We start from the raw sequence: 27322 nt of genomic DNA, 5'->3' as shown, positions 1-27322 counted from the left end.
CTGTTTCTTCCTTTTTCACGAGGGCGGTTTTGCATGGGTGGCGTTTCGATAGCATGGAGTATACATGCATGGGATTTGATATCTAGTCTGTTGCTTGCTTTGAGGATAGCGAGCATGGGTAAGTTGAGTGGGGGCTAGTTTGCCTATCGACTACTACTACATTTACCATTTAGGCATATTATATGATAATGAAACTTTTCCATAATTTATATCGCTCGGTCTGTGGTTTATTTCGTTGATGGTTCTATATCATGAACATTGTGTGTATATTTTGAAATACGTATGAGGTCGCCACATACAAAGCATATATCCATATTAGACAACTAGCACCCTTAAAACCCCAGTCTCCAACATGACCTATATTTATCTTCTGTCCATGATCATTTTTATACCCATACTCAGCATATAACAATGCCTCCTAGTATCAACCGTAACCTACAGATGAAACACCTTTCAACCGCCTTCCAAACGCCATAATCACGAAGGGAAAAAGAAAAGCCCCCTCACCCGATCCTCACCAACCTAATTCCCGCTCTTCCTACACAACCAGCTCCCTAACATCAGAAATATCTCCCTGCCCCCGCCTCACCAGCTCAAAACTCAACACCGTATGATCCGTATAATACATCAAAAGGCGCCATTTCCTCGACTGCAAACGTTGCACATCCGCCATACCTATATTGCCAGTTCCAGACCAAATTAGCAAAAAGAACAGAGAAAAAGAATCACACACAAGAACACAAACAACCCCAGTGGGGTAAGGAAGGGAAGAACTTACCTTGCACAGGTGCCACAGCAATTCCCAACAACCTCGCATTCGGCACATTGACCAGCTCCGTCTCATTGCCAGGGGCAAACGGTAAGATATACTCGAGGCTAAAGCTATAATCCACCTCCGACGTCGACGGCTCTTTCGTATACGTCAGGGCGAACACGGCGGCACGCCCGACGGGCGAGGCGACGATGAAGAGGCCGAGGTCGGGGATTTGGGTATAGTAGCACAGACGGTCGTACGGTGCGAGACAGGCGTTTGAGTTGTCTGGATCCAAGGGGCGGCGCATGGTGAGTATGGTGTCTGGAGGATGGAAGCGGAAGGACGGGCAGGGCCGCTGGATGAGGTAGATTTCTTCTTTGGTGAGTACGAGACAGGGGCGGATAGGGGTGGTGAGCTGTAGATCCTTTTTTAGCATTTTCTTCTTCTGCACTTTTGTGTATCAAGGTATCTGGGATGGGAGACGTACTGGTCGATCGGGCAAACCCGCGCGAGTTGAGACTTCACGGTATGCACGTTTTGCTAGTCTGTAGCCTGCGAGTTCTGTGGGGAAATATGGCGAGTCGTTTTCGGAATCCATGTCGGATTCGTTGCTGTCGCTCTCATCGGTGTCGTCTTCGAGCTAGTGTCACGATTATATCAGTATATTGAGGACAGTGAGATGAGTTGCTCGAAAATTGACGGCTGCAGATTATGTGAATCCTCTGCGGCATTTGAAATTGATGAAAGTGCTAAAAGAGAAACAACATGAAAGGACCATGTTCAGATGGACATATTGACCATGGAAGCATTAATGGCTTACCAGTTCATCCTCTTCAGCAGCCTCTGTTTGATTCAAAGGTGGTCCCGCGAGTGACTGCGAGGTAGAATGTCCAGAAACTTCGTGGCTGGCGGAATTCCCTTGAGGCTGCATATGAGCCTGATCAGAAGCTCCTTGAAAAGGGCCTCCTGTTCCAGGAGACGAGTCTGAAGAGAGACTGCTACTGCTATAAGAGGCTCCATGCGTGTGCGTGATATTCTTTTCAGCGCTAGTCCCACCTGATGTTCCATCAAGACTGACTGTCGCATCGCGCCGCGAGCCCTCCTCTTGGCTCCCTATATCTTCTGAGGTCGAACTACTTGCCTCCGAAACATCATCCAATACCATCACGTCATCATCTTCAGCATCATCCGGCAAACAGAGTCTAGGAAACTGTTCGAAAACAGTACGCTTAGGTCTTCCCTTCGTAAATCTCTTGCTCGGTGGACAAATTGTCCTGAAGCAAGGCTCATCATTGTGGGGTCGTAAGGAGTCACGTTCCTGAACGGATATTTCGCGGGCTGAACGCGTGTCGAGCGGAAGTGCACCCCAGACACCATGAGGTACATTTCCGGAATCAACACATATACACAGGCGCGGTGCATTTGATGGAGCATATGCATTCGCACAGAATCCAAATCGAAAGACTGCATAGGGTAAAATCGGCACATGCAAGTCCCATGCGGTCGTTGCTCCATCAATTGAGCAACTGAACAGCCAGTGTCCCGATGGGTCGTCCCCAGTATTGTTGAAAGAGACTGCTGGGATATTGGTTTCGCCCAGTAGGTCAAACGCGCGATCCTCCTTTCGTGTATATCGATCCAGGGGTTCGATATTTTGAAGTGCCACTGAGTCTGACGGACACTCTCGACACCGGAGAGGCGGTTCTGAGAGTGCAAATTCAATGACAGTGATCTTGTGCGTATTTGCGCTAATAGCGATAATTCGAGCTTCTCGATGCACAGCTAGACCCCAAGCACTGGCTCCAACATTACGGTGAAGAAAGCATTTGACGGTCCCGTCCTCTGGAAGAGACTTCGAATCACTCTCCTTCGTCGACATTCGTTCATCCAGGAATCTCTGAATCTCATCAATACGGTACCCCACGACATCACCATCATCACAGGCCACCAAAAGGATTTCGTCGCATCCCAGATAATCGACAAGAATTCGAGTGACAGAGTGCGGGTCCTGGGGGTCGATTCCACTCCCAGTCTGAGGAGATACTGGCAGATCTAATATGAGCTGGGGCTCACTAGGCAGATTTTGATCGGGAAAGCTTGGCTGGTAGACGTGGATGGTGTCATTACAGGCAAGAAAATACAGATTATAGACTTGCGAGAGGGCAGTCAATTCGCACCGCCATGCCTTGATCTTGGGTCGATCGATGCGGTCAGGATACTGAATGTGGTCAGTTTGCCAATACCTAGACTTTTAATATTTCGGTACTCGAATACGAAAGTTTCTCTGATGAGATAGTCTAGATAGTAGGTATTGTTATCACCACAATGACGCTTGCAGCAATACAGTGGTGCAGTCCGGGCTTGTAATATCAATTGCTGACCACACAGGCAACCGTGAAAGCTAGTCATCGTGCTGGCAGGTACTCACTCGTTTGTATCCCGGATGTACGCCTGTCGGGGTACAAGTAATATGATGCGACATCTTTGATGCCTCATTCTTGTGCTGGATAATGAATTACATGAACGTCTGGTGTAGAAGTGTAGACGGAGGTTGGTTGTCTGATGGATGGATGGGTGGCTTAGCGCCATGTTCTGATTGGCCATAACTTGAACGAGCTTACTTAGCAACAATTCAGAACTTATCGAGCACTGGAGAAAGGCGCGAGGAGTCAACATGATATTCTGATGAAAATCAAGCCGGAAACTCTCAAGGGACTCTCATTCAGCAGGAGTGCGATACGGGAACAGTTTAAGAGGCAATAAAGCTTGGTACGCGAATTACAACATTGTAATTGTGCATTGTAATTGTAGCATGACTATATGTGCATGTTCGTTGTATTGCTCATGAAAAAATTGCCATGCTTGATGCTCGCAGGGCACTGCTTATGAATAATATCAATGGCCAACAACGTGTTTTACACCAAGGGGTATCTGAGTTGATACAGTACTGGGAAAAGCAAGTTGCTGGCTTCAAACGAAACGCCATCTAATGCTTTGCGGTGACTTTGTCACCAGTGAGTTTCTCGACAGCCTCCTTGGCACTACACACAGGTTAGCTATTGAAAACGATCGAGCCTGTTGAAGCAAACTTACACATCTCCGAGAGCGACCATGCAGACCGTCTGCCAAACGCCAAGACCAATACGGGGAGTAACACCACGGTACAGACCCTTGATACCGTTGTTGGAGTAGATGTACTTGAAAGCCGAAGCAACGTTTAGGTTCTTGGGGCGGTTGGGGTCAACCGTCTTGGACTGGAGCTCAACACGGATCACCTCAATAGGCTGGTTCCATGCGCTCAAACCACCGCCGAGGGCCGAAGCAGTGATCTTTTCAATCACGCTGAGCTTCTCGCCATGCTCCTTGCCGCCGACCTTTCGGATACCCTGCTCCGCGACACGGGACAGACCGAAACGAGACCCCCAGTTGGTGACCTGGCGCACTGCGACGGCATTCACACCGCGGTTGATACCGCGGAGACCTTCTGTGCGCCAGATGTTCATGAAAGTCTCGAGGGTGCCAGGGGGCTTCGCGCCTGTGGCTGCGACCTTGTGCTTTGTGATTTCCACCGTCTTCATGCAAGTGCAGAAACCCATGGTCGCATATGCCTGAGCGAGACCACCCGTCATACCGCCCGAGATACCAGCAACGAAGTCGGGTGCGCCGAAGGACTTGGCGTAGTACTCGGCTTCGGAAGCGACGAAGAGCAGGACGGCGCCCTTGGTGGAGGCCTCAATCCAGGCCCATGGGATGAGACCCTGGTAGACTGCAATCATGTCAGTTGGGCGATGCACATGTGTTGCTGTCGCGGGAACTTACACCCGAAAACACCTCCACGCGCCCAAATGCGGCCGATAGCTCCCGCGAAGCCTTCAGACCTGTTGGCAGCCATGGTAGTCTTGACGACCTCCAACGGCTATTGACTGCCATGTTAGTATTTGTTCGGCGCTGCAGTGGTTGCCATTGGAGGGGATATGTACCTGTCCCAGAGTTGTCACCCTGTTTGTATCGTGTCAGTCTTCGTTTTCTCTCGAAGTGTGCCAATGTTGCGGGGGAACAACGTACTCGAACAGGTTGAGACCAGCACCCACTGATAGCTACATCAGCACACGTTGGCTGTTCCTCGGGACTGCACACTCACGTAGCAAGTTGCTGAACTTGACCGGCTTCTTCTCAAGCGTCGGTGGGCCATTTCTGGCCATGGTAGGCACGCCCGTGGCAGGTGTGGAGCTCATTCTCTGGGATTCTCTTGTCGAAGATAAGGGGCCTGACCAAGGCAATAGGGTGCTTCGTCGCCGATGTTGAGTGTGTAGAGTGTGCAGAAGCAGAGCAAAAGAAACGAAGGGCTCGAAGAAAACACAGGAACAGGAACGGATAAGCTTGCGAGGTGGTCTGTGTGAGGGCGCTGTGTTGGGGGCCGTTCACAGGGCAGGGCGACTCACTATTTTGGGGGTTCCCGAGCCCTGAGGCTAACTATCGATTGGGCACACCTTGGCGGGGAGAGGCGGGGGGAGCCCTGGAAGGGGGAAGAGGAACGTCCGACCTTTTGGTTGCACTTTGCTTGTGACAAGGGGATATACTGTGCTAGGTACCTAGGTACTATGGTGCAGTGTAGACCTTTTACATGTGACGTTCAACGCATGACAAACCGTGTCTTGAATTGCCAGCTTCCATTATCCATGATGTCGCGATTTTTCAAGTTTCGCCGCCCGCATCTTTATCGAAAGAAATGTTTGTTGAAGTTCGGTGTGACACCGGACGCATTGGCACAAGTTCAACAAACCGCTCGGTTCCCCATCGCTCACCGAGAGCTGATACGGACGGCTTGGCCTCCCTGCCATGAGAGCTGATCGTGCTCGCTCATTCTCACACCGCCGACATTCCTGGCAGGGCTGGCATCGCTGGCATCGCCGACATGACTTGCATATTGCTACATAGTGCTCCGACTAGCTTACAGATCATGATACAGAAACATAGTGTACACAGCCTCATACTTCTTTTGGAGAGCGGAGTTTTCGTCAATTCTTACGAGATGGTATTGCAACAAGCCACAGGTGCCCTAATCAATCATCAAATCACGGCGCCGGAACGCTCCTAACCCTTATCCATACAGTTTTATTTCTACACAGGACAAGGTATCTTTCGAGTTACAAGCAAGTTCTTCCATAGTCGCTGGACCATCGTGCAAACGCGTGCAATACTCTTACAAGGTGGCGCCCACCAACTTTGCGTAAGCCTCAGTGCTGAAAGACTTGGGCCTCTCAATGGGCGCACCCACAGCGCGGTCAATAATGAGCTGGGGAAGCACACCAAGAGCACGCGAGACACCGAAGAGAACAGTGTAGTAGTTCTGCTCGGTAAGGCCGTAGTATTGCAGGAGAACACCAGAGTGGGCGTCAACGTTGGGGTACGGGTTCTTCGTCTTGCCGTGCTCGGTAAGGACGCCGGGCGCAATCTTGTAGACCTGGCTGACCAGCTTGAACATGGGGTCATCGGGCAAGTGCTTCTGGGCAAACTCGCGCTGCGAAACGTAGCGGGGGTCGGTCTTGCGGAGAACAGCGTGGCCGTATCCGGGAACGACTTGGCCAGCCTTGAGAGTGGACCATAGGTAATCCTTGATGGCCTGGTCGCTGAGGTCATTGCCGATAGCCTTCTTCATCTTCTGCAGCCAGACGAGCACTTCCTGGTTGGCAAGTCCGTGGAGAGGGCCAGCAAGACCATTGAGACCAGCAGCCAAGGAGAGATAGGGTGAGCTGAGTGCGGAGCCGACCAAGTGAGTGGTGTGGGCGCTGACGTTGCCGCCTTCATGGTCAGTGTGGATGGTGAGGTACAAGCGCATCAGCTCAACAAAGTCCTTGTTCTCGGAGAAACCGAGCTGGTTGGCCAAGTTGAAGGCATAATCCTTGTCCTTCTGGATGGGCGCAACCTTTCCGTCCTTGTAGACGTTGCGGTAGATCTTGGCCGCAATTGTGGGCAGCTTAGCAATGAGGTCCATCGAGTCCTCAAAGGTGTGCTCCCAGTACTGGGACTTGGGAATGCCCTTGGCATAGGCTTTGGCGAAGTTAGACTCGTGCTCGAGAGCAGTGACGGCGAGCGAGAACTGGGCCATGGGGTGGAGGTCGCTGGGGCAGCGGTCGATGAGCTCCTCGACAAACTTGGGAACATCGGAGCGGGCAGCCCATTCGGCCGAGAGGTCGCGAACTTGCTGCTCGGAGGGGACTTCGCCGGTCAACAGAAGCCAAAAGAGACCTTCTGGAAGAGGCTCCTGGCCACCGGGGGCCTTGGGGAGGAGCTTTTGGCATTCGGGGATCTAGCCTGCTGTGAGTGATGCAAACCTCAGCTGGCTGCGCTGAGATGTGACGTACCGTCTTGCCACGGAAACGGATACCCTCCTCGGAGTCGAGGACAGATCCCTCCCAGACTAGGGACTTGATGCCACGGGCACCGCCGTAGACCTGGTCCAGAGTGACCTCGCCAATGACCTTGTTGCCATGCTCCCTGATGTCCTGTTAACCATGTGTTGCCACGTCGCGCATTGCACTGGCTGCCTACTTGCGAAGCTTCTTGATCTTCTCGATCTCGCCGGGCAGCTTGTTAGCGAAGGTCTCCTTCAAGGACTGCCATTGACCGGGTTAGCAGGCTTCTTCGACCAGGTGTGGGTGCAGAAAGTGCGCCTACGGTGGTCTTGCTAGAGTAGCAGCGGAAGCCATTGAAGGCTGTAGTCCGCAGAGGGGCGGCGGCGCGGAATGCGCTCGAGAGACGGAGAGCGGAAGCCATGGTGTGGGATTGAGGGGATGATGGAGAGAATGGTGGGATGAAAAAGTGGTTAAATGCTAGCGGCTTTGACGATGGAGAAATTCGGCTCACAGCAAAAGCACGGCCGTCATCGTCATCATCGCGCGCGCGCACCCGAAAGAAAAGCTTCCGTTCCTCGTTGCCGATCGCAGATGGAGCAGGACAGGCCGAAGCTGCTTTTTACAGTGCGTGACGTGATACCTACATGGCAGCATTCAAGCACTAGCTGACAGGCCGGCGAGCCGTTGCTTTTTTTAAGATGAAATCTGTGACGGCCGAAACTCATCACAGCTTGCGGTCGGTCAGCTTGGTTAGCTATATCATTCTCGGATTGTCCACCTATCCGACTGGACGACTGGATGCTTGTGAAAATCTGATGTCAACGTTGGGTAGAGAAAAGGCAGTGCGCGCAACCTTCGCTCCAAGCCCTACATAGATTGCACCAGAATCTAGGAACTCTGGGTGCATAGCTAGGTGCCGGTACCGGTGCCGGTACTGGATCTGGACGCAGTGAGGCTCTGTGTGCATATCTGCTCTCTTATACAGTAAACGCTCCTCGCTCGGGTCAGCGCTTTCCCGCGTGTAGGGACCGACTATATTGTACATGGGTATCTACCTGACATGTACTACTTACAGCATGCACTATAAAGTACATAGGTAGTACACAGCTACTACTAGTAGGAGTACTCCAAGTACAGCATCTCGTCCCAAGAAGCCAGACGGGAGCGAGCGCCAAGGGTCAAAGCCACACAGCGGTCACGTGCTGGAAACAGGGAATCTAGCGTCATCCCCGCGCGCCGGACCTTTCTTTCTTCCGACTAACGTCCATGTTTGGTTTGTCGCACCTGCCCTGCCACCGCCGTCTTCATTTTTCCATCCACCTAAGCATCGCATCACGTAGGGCTCTGCAACTGCGCCTCACATTAGACCGTCACTCATTCTCGCAAAACCCCATTTCACTTTGCCTACTTGACTCCCTACATCTCCGCGACTCACTCGCACCCCGTGTAAGCACTTGCGCCGTCCGCTCTCACCAGTAACGTGGTCGTGCCCTAGAGTACAGCGCACACCAGCCTTGGAAAGCGCGCTCAGCTCCAAAGAATCTCATCACGCACTCTCACCGCCGCTGCAGCTGCAACTGCCTGCGTGCCTCATCCTCTACATTCAAGTAGATCACTAGCCTTCGGCTTCTGCTTAGGGACTCGAGTATTGTTTGCGTGTGTTTGCCATCTCGGTGCTCGTAGCGCACGCCTAGGACTAGGATCTAGAACAGCTCAAGTTGTGGCACCTTTTGATTTTCTTTCTCGTCGAGTCTGGTCTGGCATATTGAACCTAATCATGGCAGCGATGGAGGAGTTGTCAACACAATTGCAGTCCCTACAAGCTTTGAAGCCACCGGGGGTAACGCCCACGAAAATCAAGACCATCACGCAAATATGTGTGGACAACATTCAGGTATGCTGGCTACGCCTTTCATTTCCCGTGCCGTCCATGCTCGATCGTTGCTAAGGATATGCGTTTGCTTCTAGTCCGAACACCTCATCATCCAGAGGATTGTCCAACAGTTTCAGAACAGCGCTGCCACCCACAAACTCGGAGTAATATACGTTGTAGATGCTGTCGCTCGACAGTGGTTAGAGAAAGCCAAGGCTTCTGGTCAAGCTGTGTCCAAGAGCGCTGCGTCGGGCACTTTTGCTTCTGGCGTCCAGTTGATTCGAGACGTGCTACCTGTCTTGATGACCAATCTTGCCCAGTCAGCCCCTGATAGCCAAAGGGAAAAGATATCGAAGCTCCTAGACATATGGCAACGGGGGCAGACATTCCCATCAGACATGCTTGCAACCTTCAAGCAATTGCTCAATGGTGGACAGAGCAGTAGGTTTGGCTCAGTCGTTCTTCCAACTTGTTCTAATATGACCTACTAGACGTGCAGTCTGCACCCGCTACTCTCTCGAACGGTAATGCTGTAGCACAGGCCTTCGGTGGCCAGACTAACCAGCAGCCTCCACCTCCGCATGTTCAAACCCAGATTCCACAGATCGCTGGTGCTCAATTTGCCGCACTTGCTAGCTTGAACCAGCAAGTCGCTTCAACTAATGCTCCTCCGGCAGCACCCTCTTTTCCTTTCCTACAAGGTGGGCCACCACCGCCTCCGCCTGGATTTGTTCCTCCACCACCAGCTGCATCCACTGCACAGAGTGCTTTGCCACCCCCGCCCGCCGGCATGAGCGAGTTAGCTGGTCAGATACTACAAGCAATGAGCGTAGGCTCAATTGCTCCAGAGCAGGCTATACAGGTACTGAATGCATTGGCAGCAGCTCAAACTGGAGGAGCAGCTTTGCCGCCTGCTCCACCGCAGCCTATGACTTTACCACCACCGTTGCCGCAAGTGCAGCCTGTCGTCCAGAATGTTAGCCAACTTGAACGGTATGATCAACATGATACTAGAATGCGGGACCGTAGCCGTTCGCCTGATTATCAACGAAATCGGTCCCCTCTGCGTAAATCTCCGCCTAATCCTAATCGTCGGGAGAGTCCCACGTATGGTGTCTACGATCCCAATGCTGGCCCTGATGGCAATGCGCTACGCTTTGAGCCAGGTGAGCGAGGTCGCAGTCGTGGTAAGCAACGTGGCGGCCGTAATGACCGTAATGAATACCGTCAACGCAGTCCACCCCGACGACAGCCAAGCCCCCCTAGAGCGGCACATGGTCAGTCCAAGTATATCGAGTGGGATGATACACTGCCCCGCGACCATATTAGAGTACTTAGTCGTACCCTATTTGTAGGCGGTGCTGGTGGGACAGAAAGTGAGATTCGCAGCATCTTTTCTCGTTTTGGTAGAGTTCAGACTTGTATTGTCAACCAGGAAAAGCGGCATGCCTTTGTCAAGATGATGACTCGTCCGGATGCAGTTGCAGCCAAAGAAGGCATGGACAGCCTCCAGGACCCCGTTGCGCAAACGAAAGCGCGCCAGGTGAGATTGATTTTGTAGTGCTTTGCTGATGCTTTCAACTAATCATTCTAGACTCGATGGGGTGTTGGCTTTGGACCCCGCGATTGCAGTGACTACCAATCTGGCATCAGCGTGATCCCGATATTCCGACTCACTGATGCTGATCGTAAGTGGGCTCTCAACGCTGAGCATGGGGGAACGGGTGGCCGTATGCTAGAAGGAGGCATGGTCATTGAAGAACCTGACATTGAGATTGGCGCGGGAGTATCATCCAAGGGTAAGCTGTACAGTCCGAATTTTGTCTTCTGCCATCTAACCATACACAGCTATCAGCAGACGTGTTGCTGCTGATGCACCGCGCGGTGGCCGTGGTGGCTTTGGTGGCCGCGGTGACTTCAATAGCCGTGGAGAACTCCACAATGCAGGACGCGGTGGATTGGATCAAGGCCCGCCAAAGTTTCGCAAGCAGGACCATCGTCCTGTCAATGATCCTCGCCACATTTCGCCCCGACCGGATCAAGGCGTTATGGTCCCGCCTGCCGTACCGGGTTTTGGATTCCAGCTGCCAGGCTTTTGAATATTTTGATGAACATGATTGATCAAAGTCTCGATTCTCGATCAGCAGACTATTGGTGGCTGCTTATGATTGATGCGACAGGATATGGACCGCCGGTGAGATTCCGATACTTCTGCATTTCACGAATACTTTTGCTTGTCTAGTTGACCACCGGTGTCTCTATCCGGTGATATATACGTCTGCATGCATATTTTGCCCAGGATCGGGGGAGGAAAGCTTCGGCGAACCATTGAACAGGTCTTTTCCAGCATGGCATGGTGTTGTGGCCGCAACTGAAGTTTCCCATTCGAACGTGGGCGCTTGGTGAAGCCGCTCTACTGGTTAATACATTGCGTATTTTCTTATAGGTATCATGGGAATGGGTAATGTTTCGTAGGCCGTAGTTATCCTACTATCGGACTCTGACGTTGCGATTATTGTTTATAACGAACTATTGAAGTGAATCTAGAAATACTTTCGGCAGAATATGACTATAGACTCGTTTGAACATGAGGCATTTGACATCTACATTGGAATTCGGTTTGATATCTACATTGGCATTCGCATCGAGGCGAGGGACGATGTCCTGATGTCATTGTCGAATCTACTACTGTTCGTTCCAGGTCAAATTGAACCTCCCCGGCGCATTCTCATAGTCCCTCAGATGTGTCATAACCTCGTCGGCACTCAAGGCCTCGACCAGGATGCCCGCATTCGTCGGCGCAATGAATCCACTCGTCACTGCATTCTTCACCCAGTCAATCAAGCCCGTCCAATAGCCATCCACATTGAAGACGATGACGGGCATGCTATGTATGCCCAGCTGATTCCACGTCGTAACCTCCATCAGCTCCTCAAATGTGCCGTAGCCGCCACTCAGCGCAACGAAACCACCACCAGGTCCACCATTGATGACCTCCTGGGCCATGGCTTGCTTGCGCGTGTGCATGTCTTTGACGATGGTTGTGCGACCGTATACAGAGGCGTCAATGGAGTGGCCAGACGGATCGTTGGGGTCATAGTTTTGTTCGAATTTGACGAGGGGTGCGGGGATGATGCCGTGGACGCTGTCGGGCCCGCTGAGCGAGACGAGGGTTCGGGCTACTTCGCCCATGAGGCCGACAGTGCCGCCGCCGTAGACGAGCTTGGTGTTGGCGGCGTGGAGGGCGTGGGCAAGGGCGCGGGCGGCGGCCATGTGCACTGGTGAGGTGCCCTGGGAGGCGCCGCAGCTTGTCGAGCTGTCAGTACGCAGTCGTGTTTTGCGGGGACATGCGGGGAGAATGGGGAACTGTACAATACGCAGACAACGGGCTGCTTGGCCGTGCCGTTGCCGGCTGTTGCGGTGTTGGGGTCTGCCATGTGTTTTGGCTGTATCGTGGTTCGTGGTAGGGCTGTGCCGGTATCGGAATGGGGCAGGACTGGGGTTCGGAACGCAAAGTAAAGTCGCGGCCAAAAAGTAGGGTGTGGTAGATAGATGGGTATATAGAGATGTAAATATATATGTGTGGGTATGTATTCAATCAAAGAGAGCGTTGTCAGACGCACGGAGAAAGTCAATGAAGTGAGTGTGTGTATGTAGTCGTCACGAAGACAAACGGCCAGACGACAAAGTGACACCAGATGCAGGTCCCAGTCACGACAAAGGCCATGGTCGACTCGACGAGTGACGCATACTCACACACCGTGCAGTGTGTACAGACTGTTAGTACCTACGGTACCCACCCCGGCCACTTCGTCACCGAATGCGCCGTGCCGCAACCTTGCTCGTCTTCAAAGTTCCAAGGTTCTGCCGTTTCCAGTCGCGGGCTGGCCGACCACCGCTGGACCCTGGCCTTGGCTTCACTGTTGCGGCTTCAAGTCCCTAGCCTAGCCCTTGACCTAGCTAAGGTTCTGGATGCAGACATGCTTGGCAGGTCAGAGATTCCCACCCGCGCGGCGTTTGCCTGATATTCTTCGGATTCCTTCTTCGTAGACTTTCATCACGCGTTTGTATCTCTTCGCTGCAGTCATCACGATGCCTGACGCACAAGCAGCAGCACCGGCCGAGGAGGGCAAAGGGGTAAGTGGTGGCTACTGTGGCCCCCCTCAAGTCCCGTCTGCTCATCATGGCTAACGTCCAATGCAGCCGATCAGGACGATTGTACAGAGCGTCGGTATCTTCCTCCTGATTCAGGGTGCTATGAAGTATATTCTGCCACAGGCATCCAAGGCTCCTGTCACGCCGGTTCCTTCGCAAGACGGAACTTCGGTTGCTCCTCCGTCCGCCAACGGCCAGCCTGTTGCGATTCCCGCGTGGGAGAACCGTCCCCGTTCATACGATGCTGGCGTACAACATAGCATCATCCCATATAATGTTGCGCCCATGTGGCCCGTTGGCACCGAGGTCGACTTCTCCATGTACATCTCCTCGTCCATTGCCATGCCCCCGCTCGACAGCATGCCCACGGAATCGCTTCTGATTGAGGAGAAGAACTTCAAGTTTGGAGACTATAGCCAGAACAGGGAGATTAACACCGAGTTCAAGGTGCCCAAGGATGTGCAACACAACGCCACCCTCCTAGCGCATTTCTACGTCGCCCAGAGCGGTAGTGTGCTTGACCCACAGAAACCGGGTTACAGTACCGAGAAAGCCTATCACTTTATCCGCCCGTTGACGCAGTACCAGCCCAAGAAGAAGATTGCGAAGACGAGGAACCTGTTGAGTGATATGCCTGAGAGGGCCGAGGTGGAGACTGAGGAGGAGAAGGCGCAACCAAAGATTGTTGCATCCTACTATCATTCCAACTTCAGCATTTCCTTGATTCCAGACGCTGGTACTCTTGCCTACGCCAACCTGCATCCTGGACCAAGAAAGTACATCACACTCGAGGCTACTGGCGCACGCGATGCTACCGGCATGAATGGCTGGTACTATCCCATTGTCTTCACAAACACCTTTTGGCAACTCAAGAAGCACATGATTGAGATCAACGACACCGTCACCACTCTGCCGCTCCACGTCAAGCTCAACAATCTGGCTCACTGGAAGTTCAACATCTTTGCCGCCGTGGACGAAAACCTGAATGCCAATGCGCAAGCAGCCGCAGCTGGCCAGTCTACTACTGGAGGCGGCGACGGATCTGAGATTGAGATGTTCAAGGAGATTCTCATCGACAGTAACTCGTATCTCCTTGCCCTCACTGCGGTCGTCTCCATCTTCCACATGATCTTCGAGATGCTGGCCTTCAAGAACGACGTTCAGCATTGGCGCAAGAAGAAGGACAACGTGGGTACATCTGTCCGAACCATCATTGCCAATGTCTTCATGCAAGCCGTCATCTTGCTCTACTTGATTGACAATAACGAAAACACCTCGTACATGATCCTTTTTGGCCAGGGCATGGGCATGGCTATCGAAGCTTGGAAAATCACCAAGTCTGTCAATGTCCGCGTGCGCCCTACTCCTCCTGGTTCCTGGCTTCCTTACAGCGTCGTCTTTGAGGATAAACACGTGCTCTCTGAGACGGAGAAGAAGACGGAGGAATATGACGCTGTCGCCTTCCGCTACCTCTACATGGTCGCCGTACCCCTGCTCGTGGCGTATGCCATCTACTCCCTCATGTATGAGACACACAAGTCTTGGTACTCATTCATCATCACCACTCTTGTCGGATCCGTCTATGCCTATGGCTTCCTGATGATGGTGCCCGCCCTCTACATCAACTACCGTCTCCAATCTGTGGCACACATGCCCGGGCGGGCCATGACCTACAAGTTCCTCAACACCTTCATTGACGACTTGTTTGCCTTCACCATCAAGATGCCCACGCTGCATCGCCTGGCTACACTCCGCGACGACGTCATATTCTTCGTCTACCTGTTCCAGACATGGAAATACAAGGTTGACTACAACCGTGTCAATGAATTTGGACAGGGTGGAGATGATGAGGAAGTCGAGGAAAAGGATGCGAACAAGCCACTTGCTGCGCATGCCGATGGAGACAAGGAATTGAAAGTACCAGCTCAGGGCAAGTTGGAGAAGGCCAAGGAGGAGAAGGCTGCTGCACAGGCAACGGGAAGTGAGAAGAAGGGTGGAGCTAAGCAGAGGAAGAAGTAGGATAACTTGGAGGTTGAGGGTTGGACTAGGAGGACACTACTGAGTAGAGTCTTGTGTGGATGACATGGATTGTATCTAGAATGATGGGTACTTATGCATGAAGACACAGCTAGATCTCAATGTAGATGTAAACCTGGCGTAGAAGAAAAAAGCATGCCATTGTTATTCCATTCGTAGCCATATGGATATCAAACCGTGAGCAAGATTTAGGTATCTCAAGTCACACACAAACACACCAAGCTCACACTTTTATACAACCCAGCTCCCCTCCCCCAACTGATTCAGCGTTCCACAACCACGCTGCAGCGCTACCCCGCCTATCCCCACCCCTTCGATTTTAACGCATCTCAGTCTACATCCACATCCCAGCCAAGAATCAACCAACGCACATCACATATCTCATAAAAGCAACCGGGATACGTGTCCGCTACCCACTGCACAACACCCCATCTTAGCAAAGCAAAGCAATCATCGATGCGCAAACACCCGTGGCATCACCTGAATTCATGACCTAACTTAAACCCTTCTTCCCCACCTTCCCAAGCCCTCACTAGCTCCGTCCTCGGCGTTGACAAATGCCCGGGTGGGCGCGGATCCGGCGGCTCGCAGGGGGAGACAATGTAGGTGGTAGAGGGAATTAAAGTCGGATGATGGCTGCTGGCCCGATGATCTTTTTTTCCCTTGTTGATCTTGCGTTCTTCTGTTTTCTGTAACAAGATTTTGAGAGATTTCGGGTCGACTGGATTGCGTGATTTTTAGTCTGGGAAAGAGAAAAGAGAGAAGTGGGAATAAGAGTAGGACAGAATGGCAGACGATAAGAAGAGACAGGCTAAGCGTAAGGCGGCTGCGAATGGCGTGTGAGTATATACATTTCTTGTTGGATGGGGTGGCTGTTGATCTCGTTAATGGAGACGAGATATGGCTAATATTACCTATCCAGTCTTGAAAAGGATAGGGGTTTTGTGAATGATGGCTGACATGTCTGTAGGGAGAATCCAAGTGGAGCGGCTACATTGTTGGCTATACCGTCGTATTTGGCGATGGTACCTGTTACGTGAGTCTTCCTGATCTTGTTTGGTTTCGTGGGTGACAGGGAGAAGGGACGTGGGAGACAGCAGGAGAAAAAAAAAGGAACAAGAATGAGGAAGAAGCACAAGTTGGCTAATGTGTGTAATGATGCAGCTCGTACCTTACGAAACCGGGAAGTATTACACAATCGCTCACACATGCTCTTATAAAATTGCTTCCTGGTGTTGGTGTAAGTTCTTTGCCTTCATTTACATCCTTTCTCCTCTTCCTCTTCTCTTTCCCACTCCATGCACACATGCCTAACAAACAACAACACAGGCCACAGCGATAACATCCGGCCGCGCCATCCCCGCCCTCTCCGCCCTCTACATCTTCTGGACCTTTGCCGCAACGGGCGTCATTTCCGCCGCTGGACAAGCCATGGGCCGCGCCGAGGGCCTCGATGTCGAGCATCCCCGCGCCCACATCCAGGAGCTGAGGGGTCTACCGTTGCGACTTCACAGTGCGCACTATGCGGTGTTGGAGAACTTTGGCGGTAAGTGGTGCTTGCTTCTTTCCATGTCCACGCTTCAAAAAAAAGGAAGAGGAAGAACACGCATATGCTAATTCGTGCCTGTCCATACAAAACAGCCTTTGCACTCACCGCCGCACTCGCACAAGTCACGGCGCCCAACGATGCGCAGATTGTGAATCTCTTGGGCTTCCATGTTATTGCCAAGTTGCTGGTGCATTACCCGTCGTATGTGGGTAATGTTACGCTGTCGAGGACTGCTGCGCATGTCAGTGCTACGGCGGCCTTGATGAATGTTTGTTGGAGATTGGCGGCGGGGAGTTAGGGAAGTTTGGGGAGTGTAACGAGTGAGTAGGACAGTGGATATAGTGCGAGAGGGGAATTAGGGAATAGGGGTAGGTTGTTGGCAGTTGTTGTAAACTGTGGGGAGTGTGGAGAGAAACGTAGCAGGATGGTGTTGTAGGGAATTATGGAAGGAATGGGGGTTGAGTCGTCGTGTTCATCGTATCGAGCTACAGTGCACGTCGACATGGGTTTAGTCCACCCCCTTTTGCCAGATCTACTAGACGACAGCTTTTTCGTGACTGATACGAATAAAACAAAGACGCGATTTCATGGTATAAAGACGGAAGTCTGCGCGATCACCAATATCGCCCAATCTTAGCAGAAGTGATGTATGTGATATAGAGTACAAGACTTTGCATCCCCCGTTCAACTCGAACGAATGAAGGAGGGAGGGTCACTTCTATCTCTTCTTAGCATCGGATTTGTCCCTCCTGTGAACAAGAATGAGGGAGGTAAACTGAATTACCCCCGTCACGGGTTTCGGCGTCTGGCTCGCAGTGATCAGTACCGGTATCAAGAGACGCGTCTTGAAGTGGGGGTAACCTCGAACTTTCTAGTCTTACCGTGCAATACATCAGACTCTCGTACTATCGACAGACGCAGATAGCCCCCCAGCCAACCCAAGATACCGAGGCATGTTTCCCAACTGGCACGGTGCCGGTGCGGTCCAATAGCAAGCCAGCTTGTACTAAACGCGAGTGCACATGCGCTGGCTTCCGCTTCCGCGTACCGTCACAGATCTCCTAGGTGTGCCCTCTACTCTACTCTCAACCTCCCTAGTCATCTCACATGTGCGCGCATGTGAAGATGATGACGATGATGCAGTCAGTCAGTTACGCATGGGCGCATGTGCACATCTTCCATCTGCAACCTTGCGCAAACAGACGCCAAACCCAGCCGACAGCCGACGACCTTTGTCCTCCTCTCCACCACCAACGTGTGTACCCCTACTTTTCAACACCTGTGGAGAGAAAGAGAGAAGAGGGCATCACGGGGATACGAGGCCCCATCTGCATACGGTGGGATGGGCAATACAGACCATTCGGGGCACATGTCCCAAAACAACCATGGACATCCGAGTCCGAAAGCCTCAGCATAGAGGATTCGGCCCAGTTTTGAATCCGGTTTGGCGCGTCACGTCCCAGACGTGCCGAGGCAGACCTGGCCCAATTGTGGGTTCCATCCTTTATGAATCCGCCTTGCTTCGGAATCCTAACGTGTTGGTTTGTCTCTTTTGTTGAATGTGCTTGCCCGCCTCTGTTACCCCAGATTGTCCATCCGGTCAATTGTCCATTGTCTGTTGCCTATCGACTATCGATTCCCATCTTTCAATCTCCTATAGTTTCGGAAGGCTCCTCAAGCTGCGCCAGAAGCCGGCCCCGGTTTGTTGCTTGCGTTTCCCCAGAATAGTGGTGCGCTAAGCCCCCAGGTATGTCATGGGAGCGTTCGTCGGCCACGCCGACGCCTCTGAACCCCGTTGCTTTACCTGGACAAGTGCTGATGGCCATGATGGAAAAGGGTTACCTTTCCCTTCACTTTCCAGTGAATCCTTCCGCCAAATCCTGAGAGAGTGTGCATACTCGCTTGCGCCACCACCACCACACCACCACCAGGACTTGCATTCCCAAACGCAGCTTAAATCTCACCTACCGTTGCAATCTAGTAATCCGCCACCATCATGTTCGGAACCCAGGATGCGCAGCTCGCCCGCGCCAAAGAGCTACACGCTCCTCCACCAAAAGGACAGCCCTACAGTGTCCCACTACCTGGCTCGTCAGCACCGGGACGGAGCGCAGTTTACAGACACTGGAGGTTCGCGGACAAGCCTCTGCTAGATACGTTGGTACCGGAGGTAGGGTCACTTGAAGATGCACCGGGAAATTGGTGGCTCCTTAGCACACGGTGTTGACACTGGATAAACAGATCTCCACGGCGCACGAAGCATTCGAGCATTCAGGTGAGGCTGTCGAAGCTGTTTCCTATCGCACGGACTAATCTTATATCGTAGTCGCGAGATACCCAAAGAACAAGTGCCTTGGCCATCGCCCATACGATCCCGATACAAAGAAATTCGGCCCCTATGTCTGGGAAGACTATGAGACTATCGGACAACGGAGGAAACACTTTGGCGCCGGGCTGGTCCATCTGCACAGAGGGGCCGGCGTCACGGCTAGCAAATATGGCATTGGCTTGTGGTGTCAAAATAGGCCTGAGTGGCAGATTACCGATTTGGGAGCCATGTCACAAGGTCTCTACACTGTGTCCATCTACGACACGCTCGGGCCAGACACCACCGAGTACATCATCAATCACGCTGAGTTGACTTGTGTCGTCACTGGCATGAATCACGTCATATCACTGCTAAAGCTGAAGCCACGTCTCCCTACACTCAAGATCATCATTGTCCTAGACCCGTTGTCTGCAGGTGAACTTCCGGGAGAGTCCAAGGGCGACCTTCTCAACTCGCTGGCGAGCGAGCTCGGCGTCACCATACACTACATCCGCGATGTTGAGCTTTTGGGAGAGACCCAGCCCCTCCCCATGAACCCACCCAGACCCGAGGACACCGTAACGGTCAACTATACTTCTGGCACAACAGGAAATCCCAAGGGCGTTGTCCTGACCCATGGAAATGCACATGCTGCTACATGCTCAAGTATGGTGCTCATGGGCTCCGACTCCAACCAGGTCATCTGCTCTTTCCTGCCTCTTGCACACATCTACCAGCGGTTGGGTGAGCACAGCGCGCTTGCTACAGGAGCTGCCATTGGCTACTTTCACGGCAACATTGCAGAGTTGGTGGAGGACCTTCAAGCGCTACGACCGACCATCTTCTCTGGTGTTCCGCGATTGTACAATAGGTTCGGATCCAAGATCAAGGAAGCGACTATTCAGGCTACCGGTGTCAAGGGAGCGCTCTCTCGTCATGCCGTGGCCACAAAAATGGCTGCCATCAACGACAAGCAGAATCCTACCAATAAACACATGCTCTACGATCGTATTTGGGCGAAGAAAGTCTCAGCTGGACTTGGTCTTGACCGATGCAAAATTCTTGTCACCGGTTCTGCGCCCATCGACCCTAGTTTGCACCAGTTCTTGCGCATCGTATTCGCCAGCAACTTCACCCAGGGCTACGGTCTCACAGAGACGTATGCTATGGGTCTTGTGCAGCACGAGGGCGACTTCAGCTCGAGTAATTGCGGTGGTGTTGCGCCCACTTCCGAACTCGCTCTCCTCGATGTGCCCGACATGGACTACCTGTCCACAGACAAGCCATGCCCACGTGGTGAGTTGCTTATTCGCTCCACGACTCTGTTCAGGGAGTACTTCCGCAACGACGAGGAGACCCAGAAGGCCATTGATGCCGATGGCTGGTTCCACACGGGCGACATCTGCTCCGTCGACGAACTCGGTCGCTTCGCCGTCATCGACCGTAGGAAGAATGTGCTCAAGCTTGCGCAGGGTGAGTACATCTCGCCTGAGCGCATCGAGAATGTCTATCTTGCCAACTGCGGATGGCTCGCGTCGGCCTATGTGCATGGCGACTCGCACCAGTCCTTCCTCGTTGCCATCTTCGGTGTTGCGCCAGACCTCTTCCCGCAATTCGCCTCCAAGGTGCTTGGCGAGAAGATTCCAGAGGGCGATGTGGCGAAGCTCAGGGAGGTGCTCAGTAGCAAGAAGCTGGAGAAGGCGGTACTCAAGGAGCTGGAGAAGATTGGAAAGAAGAACAAGTTCAACAGCTACGAGCGTGTGAGGAACGTGCGATTGTTCTTGGACCCGTTCACGATTGACAACCAGTTGTTGACTCCCACGTAAGTGCTATCTGGATCAGCATAGGACTCCCGAGACCAAGCTTGTGCTAACCTGGATACAGATTGAAGTTGAAGCGTCCGCAGACGGCGAAGGCTTTTAGACAGCATCTCGACGACTGCTACGAGGAGGCGCTTGCGGAGGAGACCAAGGTCAAGGCGAAATTGTAAATAGGTTGCATGAGTTGCATGGCATGTGCATTGGTGTTGTCCCAGGGTCAGCATTTAGAGCTGCATTAGATAGCGCGGTGGTGTCTTGATGTCTCTGGTTGGGCGCTTGTCGAATATAGCGTCACAAATAGAAGGGTGAGCATGTGTGTACTTCAGCTTGGTTACTCGTGTTCCAAACCCCTCAAGGTGCGGTGTGACGGGTGTGACACTCTTGCACGTGTGTCACACGTGAACGTCGTTCCGATTGCCAACACACACTCGCCCACGCCAACAAACGCAGGGACCAATTGCGTTTTTGGCAAATCACCCCTGCACCAGTCTCCCAAACAAACAATGACAAGGAGACCAAGGCGCCAACAAATCTCCCCCGGCTCCTCGCACGATTGATTCCATTGCTTTTGCCGTGCCCGCCGGCTAGCTATTCATCATCATTCCTGGCTAATATTTCCTACCTCATCACCTTGTTGGCTCCTGGCTGGCCACGCAAGGAAACCCCCATCAGTGCCATCACACGTTCTCCCCAGCAACCACGGCGGCACGGACTGATTGAATTCACGGGACTATTAGCCACACCTATCGCATCATGAGCGACGAGGGCAGTGAGACGCCGTCGAATCCTCCACGCGCATCGCGCTTCAGGGAACACACAAATACAAGCAACAGCATACGACCGCCGCCTGATGAGCTCTGGAAGGATATCGCCATTGACAACCTAATCGACAAGTTCAACGAGGAGAATGCAGCTCCGCCTCCAACATCGCGGAAAAGCAGTAGAGAAAATTCGGCGCCAGAGTTGAGGAGATTGAACTCTGATAAGATCAAAAACATGCAGAAGCAGATTGCGAGCGTGACTGTTGTATCCGAGTCTGCGCAGCCAGTCACATCAGGGAACCACGAGAGCACTTTGGGTCGCCTACAGCGCGCATGGGCGTCCATGTTTGGCAACGTCCTGGGAAAGCGGAAAGCTGGAGCTGTGGACGCAGAAAAGGACAAAGCACAGCAACTGTTGGACGACCGTAAGAAGGCGGCCGAAGCAGCCTACCATGAAGCCAAAGAGCTGGGCCTTCTCCCCACGCCCAAGGTCTTCGTGCGTCCAGGCATGGCAGCAATGTCGCACAATTGTGGTACGCCTCCAGCAACACACAACCATCTCAACAGGCAGATGGAAAATGGATTGATACTAAGAGTAGCAGCGACACCCGTCCGCACTCCTCGCACGCCCTCGCTCTACCGCTCTCCCAGCAAGAAAGATCTCCAGAAACAGAAGAGGCTCTCCAAGCGCGTGTCTAACCTCGAATCCAAACTCGCCTCCGCCCGAAAAGAGCTACAATCCGTTCTTCACACCGACCTGCCACCCCTACCGCCGCTCCCAGCTCTCCATCCACCTACTCCAGCCACAAGCCACGACTCACACGAGTCTGCACCTCCTGCCCGCCAGCCCTCGCACAGCCCACCTCCTCCCCGCGAACCCTCTCACAGCCCACCTCCTGTCCCCGTGTGCGAGCCCATCCTCTCCGAATCAGAAGCAGAGTCCCAGCCCCCATCCTCCTCGCGCAGTCTCGGTAAAGTCATCAAGAAGCGAAAAGCCCGCCTCTCCATTGACGACGCAGAATACATTCCCATGACCACGGACAGCGAAGCCGACATGGACCTGCTCTCCGCCAGCTCCGAGCCCGAGCTCGAACCGGCGCTCGACAACGAACGCACCATCAAGCGCCTCAAATCCGCAGCCTCGCCGCGCAACAGCAAGGCTGCAGGCAGGCGGTCCAAGACGCGTTTGTCCAAGCGCGGGAGCCGGTCTAGTCTGCGCAGGGAGCGGGAAGAGCGCGCCGTCACCGTTGTGCCGGATGGTGTCAAGGTTCCGCACGTACCGGCGCTGCCGGAGAGTGTGAGGGGAAAGAAGGTGGTTGTCTTTGAGGACGAGAATGCGATGAGGGAGAGGGAGTGGGATAGCGATGGGGATGAGGATATGTATGGCGGATTGGAGCATGAGATGTTTTGATCCTGCCATTTTGAAACTTTGGTCGCTGCCTCATCTCTCCATCTCTCTCCCTTATCCCTCTTTACTCCCCCCTCCTTCTCTCTTCATCTTGCTCCTGTCATCCAAACCCTGTCCCATATTTTGCGCATCTTTAGCCTCTCATAACGGCTCAAAGTTGGATGAGCCTTTTTGCATTGCGAAGCGAGTAGGCGAGCCCTTTCTTTTTATTCAGCCATGGTCTTGCACATTCTATCCCATTCGATCTACATTTCACGAGTCAAAAGCATGACTAGCGTTGTTTGGACTTGTTCTTGCATGGTGGACATGTCGATCTGGCGCCTTTGCTTGGGGGAGTTTTTTTCTTCTTTTCCTTTTGTCTATCATCCATTTTGAGGGGGCTCCATCACGAATGAATGGGCGATGAGATGAATCATTGACGAGATTGTTTGTTTGGTGTATACGGTTGGTGGTGATGTTTGCTGTTTTTTGGGTAGTTTTTGGTGGGAGGATATGAGTACATGTATTCCCGTGTGTATATTTCCATGATTGACGTTTTGGCGCTGGTGGAGTTGTTTGATTTGCTGGATGGGTGCACCGGCTCGTTTTGTCTGGTTTTTGTCTGGTCTGGCTTTGCATTTGGACTATCCCCCTACCGTGAGATGGAACACTGTCGGGCGGCAAGATCAACCTAGCTTGTCCAATCTTTTAGGAAAGGCTTATCTATGCAGCTAATAGAAGAAACCAATCGAGACTGATGATTGTCTATCTATCATCTCCCTGCGTCCAGTATGCAGGCTACAAGACCTAGTGACCAAAACATTGTTAGTACTGGGACCAGAAAACACATGTTCGGGCTTATGTATAAGCAAAGCAACGGGTACCTGCGTCCACCCTGGATGGAGCGACGGGATATTCTTGGATACAGGATAGTTACCATGAAGTTTACCCAGGCTGTGTACCTAAGGTATGTTTCTACAACTCCGCTTTCCTGCGCCTTTTCATCCATCTCCACCAACCGAGCTCTCCGGCTAAGACATCTCTGGCGGCAATACAGCATATACCTCCTCTTTCACATGTCCATCCGTAATTACAAGAGATCTGATTCCACAACCTTCTATGCTCTCTTTCTGCGTCATCGGTTAGCCAACCCTTCTTCCCGACCTGCCCCATTCCAACAACCTGGAGCATCCTTCGCCTTCGCCAAGCCACTGTATTCGAGCATTCGAACTCCCCAACACCTCGTTTTGCCTACGCTACTCTGCATCTCCTCCTCGGCAATATCCACATTGCTGTCACCATGGCCCAATGACCTCGCACCCTCAGCCAGACTTCTCCATCGCAATGCACACATTCGGGATCTGAGTACCGCAATGTCCATCGCCAAGTCGCACCACAGCCTTGGCCGTGGACCACGCAAACAAATGGTGCATGGAAGCGAGCGTAACCTGTAGGCTTATAAAACTTTGTTTCTTGCGGAGTTGCACGACTGTTCGTCTTACACCTACACAGTACGCGCACATTGGGTCAGTCGGTCCTTTGTTTCCTCACGCTACCACATCCACGAGAGAGACGGTCGTTACGAAATCTACTCCAAGGTCAATATGAAGCTCAGCATTTCACTCTTGGTTGCGGCGGCGACTCTGGCCGTGGCGCAGGATAACGTTGCTGCTACTGCTTCGTGCGAACCTCATGGTGATCACTGGTAAGGAACTTCTACATAACTACCGACAGTCTGCTAAATGCAAAAACCAGGCACTGCCCCTCAGGCGTTCCTGAACCTACGGCTCCTCCTGCGGCTTCACCATCTCCTCATGCCGACGGCGACGACCATGACCATGACCATGATCACGATGGCGTCTCTGCGACGGCAAGTGGAGTCTGCGAACCACATGATGATCACTGGTAAGTTGATTGTTCCTCTTTACAGATCCTGTGTCCCTCCAAAGCGCTACAAAGAAATGGGACAGAGAGGGAGAGAACGAGATAGCAGAATACTAACAACGATGCAAAGGCACTGCCCTCCCGGCGTCCCAGAGCCCACCGTGGCTCCCGGAACCGCTGCTCTCACTGTAACCGCTGCACCAACCCCTACCCCGTCCCACAGCGACCATGACGGTGATGACCACGACCACGATGACGATGTTACGGCCACTACCTGCGAGCCCCACGGTGACCACTGGTACGCCTCTTTCCCTTCATTGCGCCTTTTCTTCCCCACTCCTTTTCTTCTTGCATGCCCAACCAACCACACACAAAATCCAAACCCCAAACTAACACACATCAACAGGCACTGCCCCTCTGGCGTCGCAGAACCAACCACCGCACCCGCCGCCAGCGGCGCATCTGGATCTGCAGTCTCGAGCGTGAGCGCCAGTCTGAATGCTTCTGCGAGTGCGGCTGCGAGTACATCTCCCCTGCCGCCTGCACAGCAGACTGCTAATGCTGCCGCTGCTGCCGGCCTTGGCGGTGCGGCAAAGGGCGTTGTCGCTGTGTTGGTCGGGGCTTTGGCGTGGGCTTTGTAGAGGGAGAGAAGAGGGAATGGCCTGGGACAGGCATGGTAATGGAATGCTGGAGATGAGAGGGAGAGATGATGGAATCGAGTATTGCCTAGAAAGTATGGAAATGCGATGAGATGTTAAGACATGGCATAGAATACGATATTGAGAAGCAATACAAATGATCTACCAAACCATCCCTGGCTTTGTCGTAGATTTCTGACTATATGATTATTTTCGCCTTGGGCCGAAAGGCAAAAACACAACTAAAAGTCAAAGACTCAGTTTGTAGTTGCTGCCAAAAGACCATTGAAGAGGAGTTTTGTCATGGAGTTTATCACATATTCAAGATAGAGTGTTATAGGACGGTACAATGCGATGTATACTTCCATATCCCCTTGGCTCTTCCCCCTCCCTAGCTGTGTTGACAGGAAGTTGCGGACACACAGTCTGGGCCGGTACAGCGGGTGTCAGAAAGAAAGAGCAATCAGACACTATGCCTACACAGGACTAGCTTGTGTGCGTGCAGTATATTCATTCTAGCTTTGGAACCATCGTGCAAGACCTTTAATCCACCCAACCAGCAAACCTCCAATGATTGCAGTTGGTTTCCCGTGCTCGCTTTTACCGTGGTTTAACGCTAGGCGGGAGACTGTGGGATTTCTTCGGGCATGGGGTTGGTGGGAGGGAAGATACGGCGTGATTGGTTGGTTGGCTGGTATATGCCATGTACTTGTATACAATACACAGTACGGTAGGAGTTACGCACTGGTAAATCTACTACTACTACTACTACTACTACTACTACTACTCCCAAGTTGGATCTCGCATATGCATGGCATTGTAACAGGTTTGATGTCGAACATGATGGCATGCATTCCAAGCACTGTACATAGCTGGCAAATCAGCAGGAACAGACAGGGATACCCAGGTAGGGCAGATGCGTGATTTCCGAGTCAGAGTTTCCCCGAGGAGGTGTATCTGCCTGCAATCGGGGCGATGATCTTGGATAAAGAACGGCACAGGTATGTCTGACATGGGGGCGGGCCGATGTCGAGAGGGGTATCTGGCGTGTGATAGGTAGCGAGAGGTGGGAGCAGATTCAGATGGATCCACGTCTTTACTCGTGCTGTATAGTATGCAAAAATGCTTGATATCTTGCAGAGGGCTGATTGTGTTGTGCGTGAAGTCTCGGTCCGTAGGTAATGGTGATGGTAGAATACAAACATGGATGGGTTTTGTAGGATTTCTGCACAGGCAGCTATACTCCTAAGCCTGGTGCGGACACAGGGGGTGAAACAGCGGCAGCCAATCAGTGGGGCCGCGCATGTCCCTTCCCCCCGCACAGCAGACACTAGCCCTGTTCTGGCAAAGGGAGGGAAATTCAGGGTCCAACCAGGGTCCAAACTTGGTCAGCGCGCCTTGTCCAGCATTTCGGGCCTGGGACCAGATGGCGCTAAGATGGACAGCCGCAAAGTAAGAATGTACAGTAGGAGTACTCTATGTATACATTGTACTCTCACCACCTAGCCACCTACAAGTAGAGTAGCCCACCTGGTGCAAGTAGCTCACAATGTACACCCATTGATACTACTCTCTACAACCAAGGTACCTAGCAAACCTGCTTCGGGGCGCACGCCACCTTGTTCTTCCAAGACCCTTGACCCTTGGCATCAATCAAATGGCACCATCTGACCTGCCGTAAAGGAGACTGGCAGTCTACTCCTAGCACTGCATCCAGCTGGAACGCCAGTCTTTTGTTGGTGCCAGTGGACAAGTGCAACGCCCATCCCCCCTCTGCTCGCAGGGCCAGGGCACTATGCC

At 52.6% G+C, this 27322-nt stretch overlaps 13 protein-coding genes across 13 annotated transcripts; 8 read left to right on the top strand and 5 right to left on the bottom strand.

Moving 5' to 3' along the window:
* Positions 1-593: 593 nt before the first annotated feature.
* Positions 594-3236, bottom strand: IAQ61_008059 (uncharacterized protein; the record flags this gene model as incomplete). Its single annotated transcript, XM_066097829.1, has 5 exons — positions 594-649; positions 779-1169; positions 1242-1394; positions 1575-2972; positions 3183-3236. The coding sequence occupies 5 exons, from the start codon at positions 3234-3236 to the stop codon at positions 594-596; spliced, it is 2052 nt and encodes a 683-aa protein (XP_065952326.1).
* A 504-nt stretch (positions 3237-3740) lies between these two features.
* Positions 3741-4956, bottom strand: YHM2 (Mitochondrial DNA replication protein yhm2; the record flags this gene model as incomplete). The annotated part of the gene is made up of 6 exons (XM_003840427.2): positions 3741-3795; positions 3848-4520; positions 4574-4670; positions 4735-4753; positions 4820-4844; positions 4896-4956. The coding sequence occupies 6 exons, from the start codon at positions 4954-4956 to the stop codon at positions 3741-3743; spliced, it is 930 nt and encodes a 309-aa protein (XP_003840475.2).
* A 29-nt stretch (positions 4957-4985) lies between these two features.
* On the bottom strand, positions 4986-5435 carry IAQ61_008057 (uncharacterized protein; the record flags this gene model as incomplete). Its single annotated transcript, XM_066097828.1, has 3 exons — positions 4986-5133; positions 5197-5217; positions 5404-5435. 3 exons carry the CDS (start codon positions 5433-5435, stop codon positions 4986-4988), a joined length of 201 nt encoding a protein of 66 aa, XP_065952325.1.
* Positions 5436-5957: 522 nt separating this feature from the next.
* Positions 5958-7531, bottom strand: IAQ61_008056 (uncharacterized protein; the record flags this gene model as incomplete). The annotated part of the gene is made up of 4 exons (XM_003840428.1): positions 5958-7064; positions 7120-7252; positions 7307-7371; positions 7433-7531. The coding sequence occupies 4 exons, from the start codon at positions 7529-7531 to the stop codon at positions 5958-5960; spliced, it is 1404 nt and encodes a 467-aa protein (XP_003840476.1).
* Positions 7532-8372: 841 nt separating this feature from the next.
* IAQ61_008055 (uncharacterized protein) lies at positions 8373-11548 on the top strand. Its single transcript, XM_003840429.2, has 5 exons — positions 8373-9004; positions 9079-9424; positions 9475-10526; positions 10578-10782; positions 10832-11548. The coding sequence occupies exons 1-5, from the start codon at positions 8888-8890 to the stop codon at positions 11080-11082; spliced, it is 1971 nt and encodes a 656-aa protein (XP_003840477.1). The 5' UTR covers positions 8373-8887; the 3' UTR covers positions 11083-11548.
* Positions 11549-12268, top strand: IAQ61_008054 (uncharacterized protein; the record flags this gene model as incomplete). Its single annotated transcript, XM_066097827.1, has 1 exon — positions 11549-12268. One exon carries the CDS (start codon positions 11549-11551, stop codon positions 12266-12268), a length of 720 nt encoding a protein of 239 aa, XP_065952324.1.
* A 413-nt stretch (positions 12269-12681) lies between these two features.
* Positions 12682-13008, top strand: IAQ61_008053 (uncharacterized protein; the record flags this gene model as incomplete). The annotated part of the gene is made up of 1 exon (XM_003840431.1): positions 12682-13008. One exon carries the CDS (start codon positions 12682-12684, stop codon positions 13006-13008), a length of 327 nt encoding a protein of 108 aa, XP_003840479.1.
* A 67-nt stretch (positions 13009-13075) lies between these two features.
* Positions 13076-15157, top strand: IAQ61_008052 (uncharacterized protein; the record flags this gene model as incomplete). The annotated part of the gene is made up of 2 exons (XM_066097826.1): positions 13076-13120; positions 13208-15157. 2 exons carry the CDS (start codon positions 13076-13078, stop codon positions 15155-15157), a joined length of 1995 nt encoding a protein of 664 aa, XP_065952323.1.
* An 804-nt stretch (positions 15158-15961) lies between these two features.
* Positions 15962-17022, top strand: IAQ61_008051 (uncharacterized protein; the record flags this gene model as incomplete). The annotated part of the gene is made up of 5 exons (XM_003840434.1): positions 15962-16014; positions 16146-16211; positions 16340-16415; positions 16505-16721; positions 16817-17022. The coding sequence occupies 5 exons, from the start codon at positions 15962-15964 to the stop codon at positions 17020-17022; spliced, it is 618 nt and encodes a 205-aa protein (XP_003840482.1).
* Positions 17023-17989: 967 nt separating this feature from the next.
* On the bottom strand, positions 17990-18550 carry IAQ61_008050 (uncharacterized protein; the record flags this gene model as incomplete). The annotated part of the gene is made up of 2 exons (XM_066097825.1): positions 17990-18339; positions 18529-18550. The coding sequence occupies 2 exons, from the start codon at positions 18548-18550 to the stop codon at positions 17990-17992; spliced, it is 372 nt and encodes a 123-aa protein (XP_065952322.1).
* Positions 18551-18720: 170 nt separating this feature from the next.
* Positions 18721-21022, top strand: IAQ61_008049 (uncharacterized protein; the record flags this gene model as incomplete). Its single annotated transcript, XM_003840435.2, has 4 exons — positions 18721-18894; positions 18966-18999; positions 19051-20854; positions 20917-21022. The coding sequence occupies 4 exons, from the start codon at positions 18721-18723 to the stop codon at positions 21020-21022; spliced, it is 2118 nt and encodes a 705-aa protein (XP_003840483.2).
* A 583-nt stretch (positions 21023-21605) lies between these two features.
* IAQ61_008048 (uncharacterized protein) lies at positions 21606-23024 on the top strand (the record flags this gene model as incomplete). The annotated part of the gene is made up of 2 exons (XM_066097824.1): positions 21606-22146; positions 22216-23024. The coding sequence occupies 2 exons, from the start codon at positions 21606-21608 to the stop codon at positions 23022-23024; spliced, it is 1350 nt and encodes a 449-aa protein (XP_065952321.1).
* Positions 23025-24431: 1407 nt separating this feature from the next.
* On the top strand, positions 24432-25525 carry IAQ61_008047 (uncharacterized protein; the record flags this gene model as incomplete). The annotated part of the gene is made up of 5 exons (XM_066097823.1): positions 24432-24450; positions 24513-24705; positions 24756-24905; positions 25015-25182; positions 25291-25525. 5 exons carry the CDS (start codon positions 24432-24434, stop codon positions 25523-25525), a joined length of 765 nt encoding a protein of 254 aa, XP_065952320.1.
* Positions 25526-27322: the final 1797 nt, after the last annotated feature.

Source organism: Plenodomus lingam, assembly GCF_022343315.1.
Source record: "Plenodomus lingam strain CAN1 chromosome Unknown contig_3, whole genome shotgun sequence".
Taxonomy (NCBI): Eukaryota; Fungi; Ascomycota; class Dothideomycetes; order Pleosporales; family Leptosphaeriaceae; genus Plenodomus; species Plenodomus lingam.
Note: the sequence above shows the minus strand (reverse complement) of the source record. Positions and strands in the feature narration are given on the sequence as shown.

Bases quoted from the DNA above. Each gene is read 5' to 3' on its own strand.
- IAQ61_008055 (XM_003840429.2), top strand. From the start codon at position 8,888: ATGGCAGCGATGGAGGAGTTGTCAACACAATTGCAGTCCCTACAAGCT. The intron at 9,425-9,474 runs GTAGGTTTGGCT...ATGACCTACTAG, and splicing joins GCTCAATGGTGGACAGAGCA to ACGTGCAGTCTGCACCCGCT. The intron at 10,527-10,577 runs GTGAGATTGATT...TAATCATTCTAG, and splicing joins CGCAAACGAAAGCGCGCCAG to ACTCGATGGGGTGTTGGCTT.